The sequence below is a fragment of the Molothrus aeneus genome, chromosome 1 (assembly GCF_037042795.1).
Source record: "Molothrus aeneus isolate 106 chromosome 1, BPBGC_Maene_1.0, whole genome shotgun sequence".
In the NCBI taxonomy this organism is placed as follows: domain Eukaryota; kingdom Metazoa; phylum Chordata; class Aves; order Passeriformes; family Icteridae; genus Molothrus; species Molothrus aeneus.
In genome coordinates this window covers 49,019,074-49,041,270 of record NC_089646.1, presented here as the reverse complement: position 1 = coordinate 49,041,270, position 22,197 = coordinate 49,019,074, and the positions used below count along the sequence as shown (strand labels likewise).

At 40.2% G+C, this 22,197-nt stretch overlaps 1 protein-coding gene across 17 annotated transcripts in view; it reads left to right on the top strand.

Moving 5' to 3' along the window:
* Nucleotides 1-19,999, top strand: part of ARPP21 (cAMP regulated phosphoprotein 21) — a 142,460-nt gene extending 122,461 nt beyond the window's left edge. For all 17 annotated transcript variants that reach the window (XM_066556767.1, XM_066556784.1, XM_066556721.1 and 14 more), the window contains 2 exons: nucleotides 17,866-18,017; nucleotides 19,177-19,999. In XM_066556767.1, the coding sequence (XP_066412864.1) occupies nucleotides 17,866-18,017; nucleotides 19,177-19,434 (410 nt within the window). In that variant the 3' untranslated portion in view covers nucleotides 19,435-19,999. The remainder of the gene's footprint in view (nucleotides 1-17,865; nucleotides 18,018-19,176) is intronic.
* Nucleotides 20,000-22,197: the final 2,198 nt, after the last annotated feature.

The window sequence follows — 22,197 nt, the reverse complement described above, 5'->3', positions numbered from 1 at the left end:
AGATGCCATGGCATGTGAGGTATTATCCTGAAAGCCACATTATCACAGTAACTCAGGGCCTTTGGGCATCTGATGTTGCCAATTGCCTTCACTTCTTGCTGGTATGTAATTTATCACCAGCATGGCCTACCCTGCTAATATGCACCCTTTGTGGTCAGAGGCAAAGCTAATATACTTTCAAAGTGTATTTGAATTGCTTCCATAAATCACAGCTGTCACTGTGAGCGGTCTTATCACTTGCCAGAACAATATGTTATGCTCATGTTTTATAGCCTTGGTACTATTCTGAACTTCTATTTGTCTAAATTGTAATGCATCATAACTTATTTTATCAAACAAATTTGAGCAGCCCTAGGTTTTTTTATTATTATTCTATTTTTACATGGAAACACTGTAAAGAAGAGCATTTTTATGGGACATGCTTTATAGTCGTAATTATTACTTTTTAGTAGTAATTAGTTCTAAGAACTCTAGCAGTTTGCTTTCTGTTTGTTAATTTTCATTCTTCTCAGAAGTTCATGCAGCTGGGGCAGCTTTGTTTTTGTAGCTCATTTCCTCTCCTACTCTGCTGTGCAGCAGGAAGAGCAGCTACATGGCAGTCATGAGCCATGGAGTTGGAGATGGGGAGGAGGAGCCTCATTGCCTCATAGATTTTATTTGCTATCTGTTCAGAATATCCACCAAACTAATCAACTGTGTGGATTTAAAACAAAAAGGCTTGTGAAATCCAGAAAGCACTTGCAGGCAAGAACTGAAGGAGAGAGAACTCAAGGATAGTGTAGCAGGGAGGTCGTGAGTAGTTATTTGTGCCTAGGGCATAATTAGTGCCTTCATCTGGGAGTGCTTCCCCTGAGCCATAGCAAGCAGCTGGGAGCATGAGCAGCATGAGTACTCAGACTCAGAGCTGTGCCTGGCTCAGGCAGGGCTGGGGAGTGGGACAGTTGTGCCTCAGCAGCCAGAGCCACCCACCTGGGCAGGGACCAGCTGTGCCACCGCTGCCCACCCCGTCCTTGCCCCGGGCGTGCGGAGCGGGGCTGCTCCCATCTGCCAGCCCAGCCTCCCAACCAGGCAGCTCCTGCTAATATCACTGAAACTCTGCACAGGTGCAAGCTCATCCATCATGTTTGTCGTCTTCTGCCATAGACTGAGATCTGTTTGTGCATGGGACCTGTGACTGGTTTAGGACTTTACTGCAATAAGAGACTCTCCTCAGCTCTTCTTTCTCAGAGATGCTCTGACATTAAATGAACTGTTTCCAGAACAGTAAAGTATCTCCTTTTTTTACAGCCATGCTTAAAATACCAGTGAATATTTATGAACCAATTTGCCATGGCTTCTCCTGCGATGGGGAAAAAAAAAGTTTGTTTTTTTTTCTTTTAATTGATGCAATAGCTCATTCCAGAATATGAGAACAAAGTCCATAAAGAAGTCAGTTTTATAATTAGAAAATTATTTATTTGCAGCAGATATATTTGCTAAAATGTGAAGATTGCAGTCCTCTGTTTTTTAATGTGAAAAAGATATGCTAATTGTTTAAATTGAGCGGTGTCTCTGATGGAATTTTTTTAGCTGTAGATCAAGTTCTTTGTCATGAGCAGTAGTCTAAAGGTATGACTTAGGTTTGTCCTTTTACAGAAGTTACTGTTTATTCTCAAGGTTTGCACTCAAAATGAACAGTATTTGCTAAAGAATGTTCTGCAGATGTATTTGCAGATCCTGTGATTTTCTCTTTTCAAAAATTTTAGCTACACAAACATTTTCAGCAGATTGGCTAGGCACATCAGCTACCACTTCAGAAATGCATGTTGTAAATTTTACATGAAGAGACATTTTTGGCAGCTGCTTTGTGGTTTGACTTTGAGCAACCCCAGAAAGGGTATGTGAAATCATTTACCCCATCCAGACCACGTAAGCAAGAAAAAAGTATTTTAGCCTCAGGATGATTTGGAGGATGGAATTGTATTAAATTCAATGATTGCACATGGAGGAATTCATATATAATGAATATATTCTTCTGCCCATGTACATAGATTGTTTCGTAAGATGAGAGGAACTAAGGGTGGAGGATAGTCCCAATTTATGTGAAAAACAAAAAGCACTAAGAAACCTGTTTTTCCCACAGAAAACATCTCTCCCACCTCAGCTGAGCCTGGGGAGCTGGCAGGTGCCTTTAGCAAGCATTGTAAAGCTTCTGTAAACTCTTCCAGTTTAATTTGAAGACATCCATTTGTATTGCTTTGCTGACAAATTTCTGATTCACAGAGACCTGTAGTTAAGATTTTGCTTTGGCAGCTGACACTTACTATGCCCTCTTCCTCACCTTCCTGCCAGTATTGACAGACTTTGAGCTCTGGGAATGTGGCCCTACCCCTTGCAGGCACTGCCAGGAAAAAAACCAAACAAAAAACAAAAACAAAACAAAACAAAAAAACCAAACAACTAAACAAAACAAACAAAAAACCCCAAAAAACAAACAAACAAACAAAAAAATAACCACCAGACTTTTTTTGGGTCAAAGAAGCATTCTTCATCTCACTGAAAATTAGCATTCTTCATCTAACTGAAAAGCTCTCTGTGTAACTCTTAGTTAATTCAGCACTTAAAGATCTCTCCTTATTATAGATTATATTGAATATCAGATGTTTTTCCATTGACTTTATAAATTTAACATATAGCACTTTTCAGCACTGCTGGATTTCAAAATGTTTTATGAAGATGCCACCCCTCAAAACCTTATTTTACAGATGAGAAAACTAATAAGCAGAAAGAAGAAGTAATGCACTCAGAGTGTACTAGGTCCCAGGCAAGAGAAAAGCTATCAAAATTTATGATGTATGCAAAGAAAAAAAGTTCTGCTGCTGCTGGCTCTCAAATCTACCTTGACAACACACCCAGGCTGATCTTCAGTATTTATGCTGAGTTGAGGACTCCATATGTTTATGGTCTTTATTGTGCATTTTCCATCACTCTGATTGCTTAGCTGGCATCCATCAGGAATTCAGACTTTGCAAATACTTTTGGCCATGAAGATTGTAAACACAGCCTTGCTGGGGTTGCAAAATATTAAGTGTGCTGTGTGGCAGCAAATGCGCCATGGCAGGTCTGCCCCAGTGATTTCTGAGGGCAGACTTCACCCTGGAGAGACCCACAGCAGACAAAGGACAAATATTCAGAAGACTTTCCTGCATTTAAATTTGTGCTATGCTTTGGGGGGTTTTTGCTAATGAAAGTATATTTCGCATTATTTACAGTTGCACAGTTGCAGATACCTTGAGAGGAGATAAGGGGATCAGGACTGATCCTGTGGGTTTTGCAGAAGAAGTCTGCATAAAATGCTCTTGCTTGGCAGATGAGCCTTCTTAGGCTGTTGCACTGGTGGAGTTAACCAACATCCTCTTCTGCAGCAATAACACTGGACCAGCTATGGTGAGAGTTTTCCAGCTAATATGCTCTGCAGTGGAAGCTGGGGATAGAGGGGAGGTTTTGGTTCATGGAGCTGAATTGAACCATGTTCTGGCTGGCCATTATGACATCTGTTGCCCAGGGGCCTGATTCCAAGCTTTCTCAAGCCTGCAGAAAGACTGCCCCTAGCATGAGTGAGGCAGGGACTGGGGGAGTAATGCCTGCCCCTTGCCCAGGCACTGCTGTCAGCCTGTTGTCCAACCTGATAGAGACTTGGGAATCAATGCAGAAAATAAGTGATGTCTTCTAAAGTCAGCTTCATCCTCCCTCTCCTTTTCTCTTTCTTCAGCTCTCTTTGAGCCAAGATTTCTTGGCACAGCTGTACAGAAAAGCTGAATGTCATTTCTATTAAATTCTTTTGTGAGTTATGCAAGGAATTTGTGACTCCAGGTGTTAATGCTCTTGTTTTCAAAAGTGACACTAAACCCTTGTTAGAAAAGCCAAAGGTGAAAGTTTACATCCACAATTTATTCCCTGTTTTCTTTTTTCCTTTTCTTTTTTTTTTTATGATTGTATTATTCTGCAAGAGTTGAGAATGCATTTGCCTGTAATGTGGGGATAGGCAGGCTTTGTGAATGTAGGTGCCCAATTAATCAAAAGAGTTTGTAAAACTGTATGAACAAGTTATTTTGTACATTCCTTGGACAATTGAAACAAAAACTCAAATTCCTCTGAAATGAGACTCATACCCCACACATCCTCTACACCCAAGGCAAACTAAAAATAAAACAAAACTGCCTATAGATACTAAATCAAACAACAGAAAAAAAAGAGTTTTGGAAATTGGTGGTGTTCTATTTGGGATGTCAAAGGGGAATGTTTATGACTTTTCTAGAGATTTTTTTCTTTTAATAATTTATTCCCTTCTTTTTAAGATGCGCAGTTTGGCTGCAGGGGAAGCTAACTGGGCACTGGGGTGACCACACCTATAGATTCTACCCTTCCCCTCCTTCAGAGAAAAGCTTTATCTGGAAGATACAGCCCAGTTGTAGGGCAGTAATCGAATGTATTGCTTTTGTATCTATGTCAGAATTGCAGTGAGTGTTTATATTTCTGCAGTTATATGGAATGGAGGGGATGCCCAGAGCAGACACTGATACAAAGTACTTACAGGTACTTTTCAGGTCTTTTACCTCATACTTCAAGGGCTAAAGGGAAGGGAGGGTCTCAATAACAGCAATTGCTTTAGCAAAGGCTTAACCCAGTTTCATTAAGGCATGTTTAATCAAGAAAAACAGGAAATCTAAGCTAGTGTCTGCAGTAAACTAGAAGAGTTGGTAATTGCAAGCAAACATGAGTGGGAGCTCCTCATGTCTGTGCCACAGAAGTGAAGTAAGGTAGACTCATCCCTGATTGCCATTTGGTTTATTGTTTGCCAGTATCTCTTGGTACATAGCCACTGCTTGGTCTGATGGCTCTTTCATACAGGTGCAAGGGCCATGCATTAATGCAGACTCAGTCCCACCTTGCCCCATTTTTTCTCTTGTGGGTTAAGCAGTGGTTGTGCTGAAGAATTTGAGAAATTAATTTGTTTAATATAATATAGAACTGAGTTTTATTGGAACAGGACCTCTCTTTCCTTAATTTGATTGCTACCTGCCTGGTCAAGTTTCTCAGAAACCTTTTAAAGCGATGATAAGGATATAGTGTGAATAAATGTGCCCGTATCTTTCCCACTGGAGGTCCTCTCCTTCAAAAGGTTGAGTTCCCTGGTCCAGAAGTGTATTCAAGCCTGAAAATCATTGCTCTGAAATCAAGAAATTACCTTATGTGCTTAGAGGTTAAGCAAATTCTCAAGGGCTCTGCTGCATAGGGGCCAGAATAATCACTGTGTTGCAGGCAAGTGCTTCTAATATGGTACAGAGCTGGTTAAGGTTGATTGCTAACCCCAATAGTCTTTGGATTGCATTCTGCATGGGTGAACTTGGAAAAGATGAGATTTTTGCAGTTGGACCCATATGGACAGACATATGCTCCATCAAAGTCCTGTTGGCTTCAGTAACGTCCCTGTGCCTGTTTGCATCGAGCTGGGGGCTGTAGTCTGCAGCTTGCTGTGTCCTTATGTTATAGGTAAACAAACAAAACTCACAGCTTTCTGTATTTGGTACCTCTTGGTGCATGCAGAAGCCGTGGGGAGGAAGAGTGCCATCAGGCAGTGGCTGTGTCTTTGTTGCTGGCAGTATTTACACTTGATGTTGTGTTTATGAGAACTCTTCCTGAGGCTGAGACACAAAACAAAACCCTGTGAAGGTGAAAAAGCAGGGTTTGTTAGTGATATGGTGCTAGCAGTTGTTTACTCCACTCTGCCCACAGTAAAATGGAACATGGTGCAGTGAATGGTATCACCAGAACACTTGAGTCTTCTTTAATAGAGAGGATGAGGGCAGGGCAGGAACCTGTACCTGGAGTTGTGTGGAAAAAAACAGCCTGGCAGAGGCAGCCAGAGCCCAGGGACTATCCATGTCCACAACCCTGCTGGTGAGCAGCAGCCTGCCCGAGCAGTCCCTGCTCAGAATAGGGGTCTAAGCACTATACACATATTTTGGTGTAGTGCCAGAAGAGTATTTGTGTGGTTCTTCTCCTTTTCTCTGGGCAAATTATTTCCCTTGGGTGCTTATTTTTCTACCTGCAGTTGTCTTTTCTCTTCAGGAATCCATCATCTTTGCTGTAGTGACTGCAGCTATTCCTTGAAGTTCGCACAGTATCTGGCATGGAGGTTCACTCTGAGCTTGTGCTTGTAGATATTTCATCAGTATCAAGAGCTAATGCCAAGATAACAAGCTGATATTAAGAGAAAAGTTATAGATAGATCAATACACAGGGTTTACCAATTTTTTTACTCTGACCTGCCATTATTTCCTAGGGGTCAATCCAGAAAATCAAACCAGAAGAAATGAATCTGCTGAAATTCAGTGAATCTGAATCTGTGGTTTGCAGCTGGCATGGAAAATCTGATCCTGGTAGTCTTGTATTTGTGGTTTTTTTTGAGTCATACTGAATTTTGTTTTGGTGATTAGCTGTCCCCACACAGTTCCTTAGGGATTTACTAACAAAATCAATAGATATTTCATAAAACAGTTACTCTATGGCCATGAACTGTTTTATGTAGCACAATGCAGACATAGACACAGGTACATATGGGCAGTATTGCAGCTGCTCTTCATCTAATGAGCATGTCATATGCCAAAGGATTCTGTAAACATTGTAATGGGTTCTTACATTGGTGTTTTAGTTGTGCAATAGCTATTCAGAAACCTCCTAAAGAGGAATTGCAGCAGACGTCATCAATGTAACTGTCTGTGTCTATAGTAAGGGCTACTACCAGATTTGCATCCTTAAGCCATAAATCTCCCTTAAGAGCATCCTGTATTTTCTCCAAAATTATCTTTTCCCTGCCCATGGATCTCAGTTCACTTTCCTTAAGGTTGTCGGGCTTGGTGGGCAGGGGCTGAGAGCAGGATTATTCCTGGATTATCCTTAAGCACTATTTTGGACCCCCTTGTTGTGAGCACTGTGCACCAGCTTGCTATACATGCCTGCAGTGGCTTAGCCCTCTTGGGATGAGAAGGCTTCACCCTTCTCAGAATAATGTAGTGTCCTCCCAGGTCCTGTAGTACCCTCCCTGCAGGAACCTCAGCTGGCTTTGGGCATCTGCAACACTCCAGTGTAAACCCTTACTCATGGTACTGGCCAAGGGGAAATGCTGCCCACAGCTTGTTTCTCCAGAGCTGTTGAGCCTGTCATTTGCTAGCTGGGTGACTTCTTTTTTTTCTTTTTCTTTTTTGTTCTTTCTTGGTCTCCAGTAAAATGCAGAAGGCTCAGATTACAAAAACAGCTGCACATGCTTTGGGTTAATGCATTTAAGTCAGGCTCCAGGGCCTGGGTAAGTGCCAAGATCCTGGATCAGCTGCTTTACCGGAATTAGGCTGCTGTAATGGAGCCCTGCATTATTGTGTTGCAATTATTTTGGATTGCAGCTGGCTGTTCCCTGTATTTTTTTCACTGAAGTGAGATAAAAGGATTTGTCTTAAAAATAGAATTTTCAGAATCTTTCAGAAGCTTTGAGTAATATGCCATGTCTGTAAGACGTGCCCCTCTCTTTATCTTTAGATTTATCTTGAAGGAGAAGAGCAAGAAATATTTATCATAGTTTTTGAAGAGCAGGAAGAGTACTAAAAGGTCTCAAAACATAAAATAAATGGGTATTGGAAAGGAAATAAAATAAGTGATTAAAGTGTCATATAAATACATGGGTTTAGTTTTTAGAAAGAACAGGTTTATTTTCAGCATCAAGCCACTTACTAGTAACAAGTTCTTCCTAAAGTTGTCCCTATAATTTGAAAATCCTTTGTATAGAGAAGCAAAGGAATGGATACAGATTTTAAACTGACAAAAAACATTTCTCAAGCCTCGAGTCTCCTGTATTTGTATCCATTCAAGCTCTTTTTGATGCCTGTTTATATACCATTCTTGTCAAATAACAGCTCTCTCAGGTTCTCCAATTAATAGCAAAAAGTAAACTGAATGCAGTAATTTATCTTTGAACTGTTCAGCTGTGCCCTTCTTCATGTTCTCGTTAATAATGCCAGGTCTCCCAGGAGCACTCTCCCACAATTTTATCACATAAGCTTTTTCTTTGACCTTACCTGCTGTTCCCCTGGAATATGAGGGGGACAAAAAAACCCAAAATGCCAGCCTGCCTTAATTAAAATTTTAGTCTCAAAAGATGTTACAGTATGTGATTTCATTAGGTATATAATGAAAGTATTTAATCATACCTCTTACTTGTCTGGGCCTTTTTACTCAGTAGTGAAGTCACAGAGTTTTAAACCAACTCTGTTCAGGTGTGGAAAGGTAACTGAGGGGTGGACATGCATCTTTAGGTAATTCATAAATTCAATTTACACATGATTTTGCATGTTTGCCCTAAAGGTAGTTGCTTGGATTATGGAGTAGAAGGCACTAAATAAAAGTTCAGCACTCTTTGCAACCAATTTTTTCACCCATGGGACAGCAAGCATGCATATTAATGTTTTTTAAAAGAGAATGCTATTCCCCATTTTGAGGTTGGAACTTAGCATCATAGAAAAAAGGTAAAAGAATGGGTAAAAGGTAATGGATATTTCTTTGACATATAAGAAGTGCCAAATCTCACAGTGTGATATGTGGTGTTATTTCCATCATTTCTCATTGCCATAGTCTAAATCACCCCAACAGGAGGCTTTCTACCTCCCAGGTGAACTCATTTGTTTTATGCAGTGACTATTCTCCAGAAAAAGTCTATGCAAAAAGCATTCTATCTTGGCTTTTGTAAAAATGTACCTTTTTTTAGTTTATATAGGAAAAGCAGAGTTAAAAAGTATGTTTTTGAGGCTCTGAACCTGCACATCTTTTGGACCAGGAGGGTTTGGTTTTCCAGGGAAGTTGTGTTATTTCCCTAACATTTTCTTTTCCATTTTGTTAGCAGTGGAGAAATGCCCCCAGTTGGCAGCATTGTCTTGAGTAGCACATGAAACTATCAATGCTTCAGATGCTCTGTGCTTAGGGCTTCTTCCAGCCCCGGGAGTTGCAAAACAACTAAAACCAAGATTTCATAGAGCTTTTTGAGGAAGAATAAAGCAAGAGGACAAGGAGGGGTAATTCCCCTGGGTAGATCCTAGAGGAACTTGCTACGTGGGCGACTTCAGAATCGTTATCCACAAAAAAACAGGAAAAAAACCCAAAAAAAAAAAAAAAACAAACCAACAACCTAGTGTAGCACACTATTTTCATCAGCAGTTTTTACTAAATCCAGCAAATAGGTTGCTCTGGAATAATTCAAAATTGCAAAATTGCAGGAAATTTATTTCTGCAGTTTTATTTCTTCTTCTGAAGCTGGATGAAGACATTCTTGCCCTATTACCTTCATGGGATTTTTAGCTTTGTAAACTAGAGAGAGAAAGAAGTGGGGGGAAGACAGTCCAGCTTCTTTTATCCAGGATTTTTTTTCTTGTGATAATAACTCTTACTGGCTCATATCTGTGATGCATATACATCTTGTTGAGTTTCTTAATGCAGCTGAATATGGCTCTTTGTGTGTGAGTCTGACAACAAATGTGACTCTTGGTCTGTTACCAGGTTTGGGAAGCATGAATGTGTTTTTTGCAAAGCTATGGCCAATTTAGGGACTCAGAGCTGCTGTTCTGGCAGCAATTATGTTTCAAGACTCAAAGTTCAACATCCTGCAGTTTTATAAACTCAGCTCTGCAGAGAATTATTCGAGTCACTGTCATTGTAATCACTTTAGAAATACATTTGCTGCGTTATGTGTTTCCAGTGAGTGTAGCTGGAGTGCCATTAGCTAAAAATTGTTTTGATCTCACAAACTTGAAAGAATCAATGCCATTAGTTTAAAATTTTGAAAACAAATCTAACATAATAACCCATAGTTTCCCCTTCAAGCTGTACTGTTGGAGTGGGATGTGCTTTTACCTGAAACAAAAGAAGCCAAACTTGTGTTAAAAGGCTTCTCTTGTTTTTGGAGGATCTGAACTTGCCAAGTGCCATGGGCAAAATGAGTCTGGGCACTGCTGTGGTTTTTGACATGTGCTATTTTATGTGCTACCTCATACCTCAATACCTTTTCTGTTGCTTCTTAAGACTTCCTTACTTCAGGCATAGGTATTCTTGTTTGTTTTTTTCCCCCTTTGAAAGTGTGTGAAAACTAAGTAAAATAATTGCATGGTCTTGTGTTTTGAGGGGAAAGGGATGGAATTTTAGCATTCAGCTATTAGGTACTTGTCCTTCTAGCTCACATGGTGTCCAGTTCACACCCAGAAATTATCTGTGATGTTTTCAAGTAGAATATAAAGCTGAAATATCTTACTAGGTCAAGACATTTTTTTGTGTATTCCAGAGAGAAAGCACAGTAGGAATGGATAGACCAACTGCAGCCAATTTGCTTTGCAGTGTGCTTTGGATTTTAGATCCCGGCTTCAACTACAAAATTGTTTACAAAGTGGTTTGAATTTCAGCTGCACAAGATGCAGTTTAAATCTTCAGACTCACACAGAAAATAACACCAGGAGTAGACCTTAATTAATGTGTCTTCTGTGTGAGTCTTCCAAACTGCAGACACTTTGGAGTGAGATTAAAATAAAAATTAACTTAAATTTAAAGATTAATTTTACATTCCATGGCAGTTTAGTCCATCATTTGCAGTGAAACTTAACAGATAATGGTCAACTGCCTAATGGAAAAAAACCCCAAACCCTTTCCTCAGGTGATTGGGCACCCAATTCTAACACATCACACCTGGACATGAGAAGCCAACAAGAAGACACTGCCTTGGAGCAGCACTGCTCTAGAGGAAGCAGTGCATAGAGATGGTGTTACAATGTCCACCTAGGAGGTGAAAACACCTGGATGCAGTCCAGTACTTTAATATCTCACACAAAGTCAGGAGGGACTGATGGACCTCTGAAACAAGAAGGGCTTTGTTCTGGCCGCCAAAAACACTTGCCTGGAATTCCTGCTCTCACTTGTGCTCATTATGTGGCTCCCTCAACTTGGCCAATTGTCCTATGCAAGAGTCCCCAATTAGGCTGGCTTTCCTCCTGTTTTACAGATAACCTTTAGGGTCTATTTGAGAATCCAAAGATTCTTTGGGATGCTTAGGGGCGTGGTTTAGTGGTCGATGTGGCAGTGTTAGAGCAATGGGTGGACTTGGTGATTTTAGAGGTCTTTTCCACCCTAAGCAATTTTGTGATTCAATTCTGTGATTCCATTTTGTGGTTCTAAGACAGTGTTCAGTCTTGCTGAACAGCTGGCTTCAGTTTTTTCCTCCTTCCAATTTTGCAAATACTTGGGGATGGACCAGCTCAGAGCTTTTGGTAAAAAAGAAAGTTGTCAAAAACTTTACCAAATATACCAATGTATCTGTGAGTGAGTTGTAGTTCTACAATAACAATTTTTCTTCTGTGATTATAACTTAATCATGGGCATTTTGAATTTGTATTATTAGAAAGTAAAAGCTTCATCCATCTACTCTAATACTTTGCCCATAGCTTATTTCAAAAAGCAAAGGAGAATGTAGCCTAGTAAAATTGTGGGAATAGATACCAACCATATTCTTCAGTCTACAAAGTCTGCTGAGCACTACTCCAGCCCGTGCAAAGTAAACTAAAATAGGCCAGAAATATCCCTTAGAATATCCACAGGTGAACTCTGCCTGTGGAATGAACTGTGTGGCATTGCCAGCCTATGATAAAAGGGAGGAGAGGGAACAGGATCCTGTCTCATATGCAAAAGATCAGTCCTTTTGCTTGGGAGGCGGGAAAAATGTTAAGAGTTAACTGGCTAACCTTTTCCTAAGTATTTCAAATATGGAATGTGTAATTTAATGGTCTGACTAATTCTGGACAATGAGCACATTCTGATCATTTTTATTACCAGAACTACTTATTAAACAGATTAATATCTTCTAGCAAAATGTCCATCCTCATTTTAGAGGTTTTAAGTGATACAAAAGTTCTTCCAGTCTCAGCAAGTTGCCTCCTTGTTAATTATAGAGTCTGATGAAACATTGAATTTTTTTTCTAATCCATAAAGTTCTAGGTTTATCTTCCAGACATGTCATTTTATTAGACCATTTTTCTGGTCTGTTCAAGAACTATTGTTACGGTTTAACCTCAGCAGCAACTCAGCTCCATGCAGCTGCTTATTGCTCTCCCCAGCTGCACAGAGAAGAGAATCAGAAAATTAAAAATGAGCAAACTCATGGCTTGAGATAAAGACAGTTTAATAGGGAAACCAAAAGCTGTGTGTGCAAGCAAAGCAAAACAAAGAAACATTCACCACTTCCCATGGGCAGAGAGGTGTTCAGCCACCCCCAGGAAAACAGGGCTCCTTCACACCTAAGAGTTATTCAGGAAGAAAATGCCCACTCTGAGCATTCGCCACTCTCTCCTTGCCTCAGCTTTATATGCTGAGCATGTTGTCATATGGCATGGGATATTGCTTTGTTCACCTGTGTCTCCTCCCAAATTCTTTGTTCACTCCCAGCCTCCTTGCTGATGGGATGGTGTGAGAAGCAGAGAGTCTGAGTAAGCACCACTCAGCAGTAACTAAAACATCCCTGAATTATCAACACACTTTGCAGCACAAAGCCAAAACTTCATCCCGTACTAGCTACTAGAAAGGAAATTAATTCTACCCTGGCCAAAACCAGCACAACTGTCTATTTGCAGGTACTTATTTTTCTTTTGAATAAGTTGAGCAGAGTGAGCTCATTAAGCCTTTCAGAAAGAGATGTGCTTCCTGACCAGAAGGATCATGTTTTCACCTTGGTTCTCAGCTCTTATCAGTTTTGAGGAGCCTTCTGACAATGTAAGCACCTTCTGTGTGCCAAATTTGCTGTTAAAATATTTTCAAATGCTTCACAGGGTCCACACCAAGAGTTGGTGCTTGTTCTCCTTGGCTTTTTCATGTGAGCTCAAATTCAGTCTCTTCCCAGTACTCCTGGCAGTTGTTGCAGGGGCTGAACTGGTCTATACAGGGGGATTGAGGAGAAAGGAAAGGGAGGATGGCATAGGGCATCAGAAAGGCACTGCACAGAGCAGGCAGGAGCACACCCAGATTCTGTGCAGCATTCCACCCAACCCAGTTACCTCTGCTTGAGGTTTCTCTTTTAACTTCCTTTTGGACTTAGCTTGCCTAAGCCATTGCAGTATATTGCTGAGGTACCTGAATTTCAGGTGGTGTTACACTGAGTAAAGCAGAAAGGGAGCAGGTAAGCTCTCAAATCATGCTACATGAAAAGCACTATAAGTGTATGTGTTTGCATTGGATGGGCATGGATGCAAGGAGTCTGTTCAAATGGAAAGAGTACCAAAAGATTTGCAGTTCAGGGACTCACACTCCACCCACAGTGCTGATACACATGTTGCCAACATTGGTAGCACGTGCTTCAAACCTGAAATGAGCAATGAAACGGTCCCTCCCAACATGAATGTGCCATTCATGAAGGATGTATGCTGAGGCCAGGAGAGCACCAAACATGCTTTAATTGCAGCTCTGGGTGTCACTACCAGAAAAGGTGTAAAACTGCTGCATTTTGTCTTTTGAGCTGCATAGCCTCATTTGGCAATTGAAACATTTGTGGGTCTTTCATTCAGTCTTTCTCCCCTGGGATGTTTAAGTTAGATGACTTTTAGCATGGTGAGGCAGGCTGTAAAGGTTCAGAGAATTACCTTGATAATATGACAGCCTCTTCCATTTCAGCTGGAATCCAAGGCTCATCTTTCCTCTGAGGCATTCGTTGAAATTCTGTGCACGATTTGTTCCCCTGATTGTTTAACAATGTCTCTCATGTTTGCCCTGATTTAAAAAAATCCTCCTTTGTAGCAGAGATAACATAGAGCAGGATGATATAATTGCAGTAAAGAGGCCCTGGAGCTTGCAGTAATAGGATGGTTCATCTGATGTGTACTGCCATTAGAAAATAACCCACGTATGTATGTTCTCAGGGGACTGTAAAGAGGCTTTTAAGGATTACTCTTCATGGAGTATGAAAGCTAATGGGCAAAATAGCAAGTGCAAAGAAAACTATTGCTGCATAAGCATGTTGCCACTTCCTGTTCTCACTTTTCTTACGCCTGTGTAGCTCCAAAATATCCACCTCTGCCCAGAAATGCCTGGTTTCTCATGCACTGCAGTCAGTTTTCAAGACTTTTGAGAATACAGTATTATTTCCATGTCAATGAAAAATAGCACATGAAAAGCATGACGTAGTTTAAGACTGTGCTGTGTGTGTACAAAATAAGTAATTTTGTTGGAATGGCATTCTCTGGTAGTCTGTCCCTGAGGAAAAAAAAAAAGCAAGTATGTAGTTTCACAAACAGTGCTAAAAGGTTGATGTTAGTCTCAATTCTCCCACCTCCATTATTTTTCCTGGCCAGAGTGCAGAAATTTACAAAGATGTCTACATCCAGTAAACACTGGAGGACCTGTTTCAAATATTACATGGAGAATTTGGGCTGCAGTGATAGGAAATTCAGTACAGCTGGTTTCTGAAATTAACAATTTCTTCTCCTAATGGATTGCCACTTTGCCAATTGTTCTACTTTCATTTGTGCTGAAACAGAAGCCATGTAGCAGAACGGATATTGGCTTTTTTGTTTTGTCACAGCATTTTTTTCTTGCTTATAAAGCTTGTTGTAGATAAAAAAATTGATCCACTTTTTAATATTTGCTACCTCCTCTCTAATGTTGGAATATAATTTTGTACCTTGTCATGTTTTTAGGTTCAAAAGAATGGACAAACCTGCATCCTGCCTCATGTATTTAGCATAATAAAGGGCTTTCAGGTAAAATAAAGTGGCTTTATTTAGGTGCAGAACCTTGAAGAAGATGCTGGGTTTTGACTAAATGCTAAACTGGGTTCTACAGCACAGTCTGACTTCCATTGCTTAATTTAATTCTAAACGGTACTGATCATAAAAAAAAAAAAAGTCCATGAATATTAAGTAAAGAAGAGATGACAACCAGCGTCTTTGCAAAGATACACACAGGCCAGTAAACTTCTTAAACATCCCCATTTCTACTCACAAGTCAGGGCATTAAATATTCAAGAGTACCTCCTTCTGGACAAAGAAGGGACTTACATTCTCGTAAATTCTAAGTTGATTCAGGATACAACCTATTTGTTCCCATCTAATCAAAATGGAAGTATGTTAGAGTGCATGTAAAGTATTTGTATTGGGGCTTTTCTGTGTGGTCAGAGCATTGCAAAAGGCTTAGACAAGGAGTAGGAAAAAGGTCTTATTCTCGCTTTCAGGGATGTACTCTGCAGGTTGGGCCAGGGGTGAGGAGGCACATGTCCTGTGGTCAGGAGAAATCACTAAAGTCTTTGAAGAGTGTTGGAATAAGATTGTTGAAATATTAATGCATAGCCCAGTGGACCTCAGCTCTTCAGCCTGTCTCCTTTTCATATTTCTGTACCTTAAACCTGGAGTGGTTATGCCATGTACTAAGCATTGCTTCCCAGTACAGAGATTTTTCAGGGCTAGGTATTTGTGTGTGTGTGTGTGTGTGTGTGTGTCTGTGTCATTTGAACTAGATGGTCTTTAAGTTCCCTTCCAACCAAACCCATTCTATGACTCTGTTTTTGTAATATCCCGAGGAGATCATGCCAATACATTCATCGTACAGGTAGCTACTTCAGCTCTTCCATGATTTTTTTGTTTCAGTTTGATAGTCATGTCTGCACTGGGTCACAAATCTGTCATATTTGGAGAATATGGAACACAAAGGTGAAGTGAAGAGAGAGCTGTGTATTTAAACACACAGCAGGGCATTTGCAGTAGTCTCACAAAAGTAATGTTAATGCCATCATATTTACTAGAGATAACAGAAGGGCTGCTTTCTACTTGGCCCCAGTGGTGTCTGTCTGTCTCTGCAGAGCACCAGTTTGCCACCCTGTGCTGGTGCATTACAATCCAGTTCTCTGAGCCCAAATCCAGTGTTGGATTACATTCCACAGAAGTGTCACTTGATCCCTGGCTCACTATCCATCTATGGTTCTTTACACTTCTGGGATTTAACTTTAACAACTGGAGGTGAGAGGAGATGAATTTTGTGTTACTGTTTCTGCTGTCAGTTGACACCCCTCTACTTAACTTCTAGTCCTGCAAATACCAGAAGAGTAATGCTAAATTTTTTATTTCTATCCTCTATCCCGTCCCCCCCCATAATTGGTGTACTGGAGCAGAAGAGAACTTGCAATTTTATTATTGCTGTATAAGCCTTCTGTAGACTCAGTTACAGCAGTTCTGATGTTGGTAATTTTTATGACTAAAAATATGCTGACACAGTGTTTGGGCATAGGAAAAGAGCAAATCTGAATGCATAATAATCTGGTGAGTTTGGGAGATGTTTAATGCTACATCCTAGCCAAGTTAATCACTCATGGAATATTTTTTTTAAATTTTGCTCAGTTGACTGGAGACATTAATCTCTGGAATAGCATCTTTAATGCCAAATACTTGACCAGAAATCTCAACATTTCCCTGGCATAAAAACAGATTTAGAAGGAAGGCTATCAACTGACAATAGACCAGCAGAAACAGACATTTGTTACTTTATTTCTCTTACATAATGAAGAAATATCCAGATGATGGTTTTCACTTGTGAAGTATATTGAACTAGGTACTGTATTCATGAATATAAATTGAGTAGACGAGACACAATTTTTTCATAGAAAGATGACACAGAGTTGTTCCTTCTGGTAGTTCTTTGTCTGAAATATGCTTATGGTAAAAACATCACTACAAAGTTAATACTGCACTGCATAACTGCATGCTAAAAATATGAGTGCTAAAGAACACAGAATGTGTTAAGGAGAAATTATTCATAGATTTATCATACCTATGTCTGGCCACATTTTTCAAGGGCAGTATCTTTCTGCATATTCCTTTCCTTTCCTGCTTTTACTTGAAGTTCTTAATTGCTAAATATCACCATCACCCAACCAGCCCAGTTCCATCTGTCTAGGCTCATTCCCAGGCAAATTTGCATTGCTGCTGAGCAATTTTTTATTTGTGCTTGCCTTCCCATCCGCACTGCTGCCTCATCAGCGGCTTGGCTCTCTAGATCATCCCATCTTTGCCCATTTCTCTGTTAGTCCTAGAGGAGTCATCCCAGCAGAAAATCTGCAATTTGTGGTGACTTTGAGTACAGAATTAGTCACAGGTTAAAACAGAAGCATCAGCAGTGCAGTGTTCCTAACAAGCAATGGAGACGATACTTCCTAATTTATTATTTTCCTTACTTTGACACACATGAAAATAGTACAGTGGATTATCACTCTTAATATGCTCTAATTGCATAAAAACCTTGCAAGTGAGGGCAAGTGTGTGTGTAGAGGTGTTCTTCTTGATTAAATAAAGGCTTCTCTGTCTATATTGAGCTAGGGAGCTGCATTACAAGGAAGGTAAGAGGGTAAGGTAAGAAATGTGACCTGAAAGAAATTGTCAGGTTAGACCAAGAAGGCCAAATGCTGGTGTCCTTGAAGTTGTTGGGAGTTTTGCCTCTGAGGAAGTAGCCAAAAGACAGTAGCATCCTGTGTCTCTTGAGGGCCTTACAGCCCTGTGCTGCAGTCAGACAGTCATCCAGGTGGTCTCTGCCACAGTGTCAAAAAGCATAAAGGAAAATGTGGTGCCCACTCAGGTCAGCTTGCTCGGGCTGCCAGCTCATGGCACTTGTTTATTGCACTTCAGTTTTCATTTCCAGTAACATTTCTACAGGAACAAGTAACTTTTTAACTAATGTGGGTATAAATGATGGGATCATTTGCTGTACCTTAGAACTGTTACAATTTTGCCCCTACAAGCAACAGGGTATTTGAAGATGTCTTTCCTCTTCCAGGTTACCAGCCTGTCCTGCCGAGCCAGCAGCAGGGGTTCCAGGGTCTCATGGGAATGCAGCAGCCGCCCCAAAGCCAGAACCTGATGAATAATCAACAGGGGAATCAGGTGCAAGGCATGATGGTGCAGTATCCAGCCATGTCGTCTTATCAGGTACTTAGGAGCTGTAAGGAAAGATGTTTTTTCTTGGAGAATGCTTAATTTAATTAAGTTTTTGCATCACACAGTGCCCTTATATCTTCATTTGGGTAGTGTGTGGCAGGAAGCCTTCTGATGAATACGCTTCTAAGTCAGTTTCTTTACTTCCTATTTATATGTTTTAGTACTCCTGACTTTCGTTCTGATTTCGGAATGCTTCAAATGAACTATTTATTACAGCCTGCAGTGAGGGTAATGTCACAAAGAATGAAGGAATTAGACTTCTTCCTGTGAAGAAAATTAATTTTAAAAAATATAAGAACATTGTTCATTTCTTCTCTTTTTTGCCAGTGCAGTACTGTTTCCTGTAATGAAGTTGAGGGCTTTGCCTGATCCAGTTAAAAATTACTCATCTGTGGAGACTCCTGCCAAGGATCTCACCATGTCTTCTATAACAAGCTGTAGCCAGATGGATTATTGTTTATTGGGTTCTGGGGAGAGGGAAGGCAGTGGCTTGATTTTTACCAAGTCCGTAAGTTACCCAGACTTATTTCCCAACCTTTGTACCTAGTTTCCGTGAGTTATGCCAAGCGCATATGAGAGGTGGCCTGTGCTTACTCTTCCTACTGGTCCCTCTGGAAAGTTAAGAAACTAAATGACATCTAATTCATTTTTATAGATTGCACTGATTGAGCAGCCATTCCCCTTTTCCCTCAGCTTCTTTGAAAACACTTGAGCAACACAGATGGAAATGAGGGAATTGCTTATGGGTAAAATTTTCCCCTTATATCTTCAGAATTATAATATGGAAAACGTGTTTTAAAGGTTAATGATCAAGTTAAAGGTTTAGACCTTTTAGATGGCCTAGATATACTAGGGTTGAGTCTTCTGTTTGCACTGTTCCCCAGTATCATGGTAATGCATATTCTACTAGGTCATGACAGAGACACTTTCTAGGCCTAAAAGCAGAGGGAATTCTCTTTAAAACCTTCTGTAACAAAAAAATCCTCAGAGATGAGAAGAGTTCTGAGCAGCAGAAAATAGCACATTTTGGCAGAACATACAGTATACTCAAATTCAGCTAGAAGGAATGTAGGGATACTGGAAGCCTACTTTAACTTGCTTAGTAATTGCTATCTTTTTTTCCCCTACGTCTTTCCATATTCCTGCCTAGGTGCCAATGACCCAGGGTTCTCAAGGATTGCCGCAACAATCATATCAACAACCAATCATGCTACCTAATCAATCAGGTCAAGGAACACTTACAGCCACTGGAATGCCTGTCTACTGTAATGTCATACCTCCTGCCCCACAGAACAACCTCCGGTTGATTGCCCCACACTGCCCCTCCAATAACGTTCCAGTTATTTCTGCCAGCTGCAGGACAAACTGTGCAAGCATCAACAATGCAGGGTGGCAGGTCAAGTACTGACACTGTGGCTTAGATTTATGAGGATAGAGGTGCATTATTTGACAAATAAATCATGGCCTTCAAATGAAGAGGAACACAACAGAAAAATCAGTTGAGGACACGAGTACTGACAATGCTCAAGTGATTTGCTGCTGGAAAAACCTGTAAAAAAAAAAAAAGAAAAGTAAAATAAATTTTGAAAAAAAAATGTTTGCTGGTTAATGGTGCATATTTTTGTCATGTCTGCTAGGTATGCCTTTATAGCTTAGCTAGTGACATGAATTCATTGAGGTAAGATTTTTTCCTACCACTGAACACCACTGTGTAGATTGTAATATCCCTGATTCGGATTAGTTTTGTACTTTGTGTTGAGTTTGTGAAGCTAAAAGTATTTAAAAATATAATAAAATCACATTGTACCAAAGCTGTAATGGAAATGAAAAAAAAAATTGAAAACAAAAAGAGAATTACTGAATGGAAGGAATAATTTATATACACTATAGAGTTTTTTTATGGATATATACTGTATTGTAGTGCTTAATCACAATAAAGCTATTTGACCTCATGAAGGAAGGTCATGTTTCTACCACCTGCTTGGTCTCCTCTGTTTCTGAGTGAATTTCCTTTAGTTTCTGCATTGTCTTTTTTCAGGTGAAGCTAATGGGGAGTGGTGTTTAATGATGGGCTTAGAGGAGTTTGATGAGAAGGCAACACAGCTGTGTCTCAGCATGAGGTACCATAACAGTTAAGACCACTTTGGAATTGTAGCATAGCCACCCAGGAAGTACGTGAGAAGTTGTCCCATGATATTCCATCCAGTGGATGGAAGATCAGTTAATACTGATGTAGCAGCCACAGTACCCAGCAATCCTGCTACATAGAGATGCCGTACCCAATTATTGGTGCTGCAGCTGTAAAGCCATTTTGTGAAAAGAAGATGACCCAAGAATCAGATCTGTCATTTTCAAGTAAGTGAGGATGAACAATATATATGGGAGGTTGGCTTTTAAAACACAGTCGTTTGCCAGAAAGTTTTAGAACTTTTTTCAGTTCCTGTGGTGGTGTTTTATTATTATGTCCATCTTCACTCAAATTCTCAGCTTGTTCTGATAAATTGGTTTTGATTCATAAATGCTGCATGTAGTTCCCCATTTTGCTTCAGTGATGACAACATTTGAGACAAAAGTCTGAGTAATTTTTCACTTAAACTTCATTTTTGATCAATTTTGAGCACCTTTACAATAGTTTCAGTTCAGCTCTCCAGAATTATGCATACACATAACGAAAAAAACAAAGATCCTTCTGTGTGTAAAATCTGTTTCTGACATAATATGATTTTAGGTATCCAGGATTACAGCAGCCTACATAGCCCTTGACCAATGTTAATCTGAATGTGAAACAGCTTTAATTTTACCTTTAGCATATGTGGCCTTTCCTATGGTTTCCACTTCAGCTGTGGAAACAGGAGCTGGAGGGGCTTCAAATCTGTATTTGAAGGAAATATTTTTCTTTTCTATACAATGAAAAGATATCTTTCAGATTTCAGTTCTTTTTTTACATATGTGTCTTAAAGTGTGGAATCCAGTCCTGTGGGATCATAAGGAAGCCAAAAACTGAATTTTATGTAGTGTAAGCACGATTCATTTGCTGAGAGACAGTCAAGAGCATGAGCAGTTAAGTAAACACAATTCACTCTTCAATTAGAGGTGAAATGCCCTGGGAGAGACTGCTGATTGATTTTCTTCTTTTTTTCAAATCAAGATACTTCATTTGAATTTTGCCTGTGACCCTGAGCTCTCATTTCAGATTCCCTGCATTGTATGCTTTATTTCCTTTTAGAGTTTCATATACAACAGAGGTTTCTGTCCTAGCATGGATATAATGGCATAATTAATGCTGTGTTTGCTGCTGTGGCATCACTGTCAGCTGAACAAATGGGTGTCCTCTGTCAAGGCTCCACATTCCAGCAGGAAGGACCTTGTCCTGCAGGTGACACAAGAAATGTTTTTGTGCTAAGAGTGGTTTGCTTCACTTGGTAATAATTGAAATTTTTTAAGGTGGCTTTTGGTATATAATCTCTTATTTCATGTCAAAAGTCTTGTGCAGGACAGGTTGTGTGTGCCCAGGCTGAAGGAGAGGGGAGGGAGGCAATCTCTATATACCCAGTGTCTGAAATAAAGAGACCCTTTGGTCATCACTATATTTAAATCCCGTTTCTTCTCTGAAGCACTACTTACCTTATAAATCTTCCTTCTTATCAAGGAACAATGAATGAATTGCCTGGTAAAACAAAAATCTGCCCCCAGTGTCTCAGATCGATGGCAAGCTGGGCTGTAGATGCTCTCAGATGGGGCAGGGACTCAAAAAGGAAAGCCTGGGAATCTTGCTTCTGTAGACAGGATTTCCTCATGTCCTTAGGCTGCTCTAGGTCATGTCCCCTTGGCAAACAGCATTTCCCATGCCTAACCATGGCCGTGCTTTCCCATGTTACCTGTCTGCTAGCCCAATGACCACCTGATAGAAAACACCTACTGAGCTGTGGGAGCAGGGATACCACTGACTGATTTCTCTCAGCCTGCTGGCAGCAGCAGCTACCTGCATGTTAATGTGCCTTCCTGCTGATAGGAGACTTGAACTTTTTCTGTGAAATTTAATTTACAGTTTTGGTAGACAGTCACAGCCACCCACCCAAAATAGCCTACATCCTCTGATTGTCTCATTCTCCAAAAAGTTTGAATTTCCTTAGGTATATCTTGTATTTGCAGAGTTCCCAGACAAAGGAAG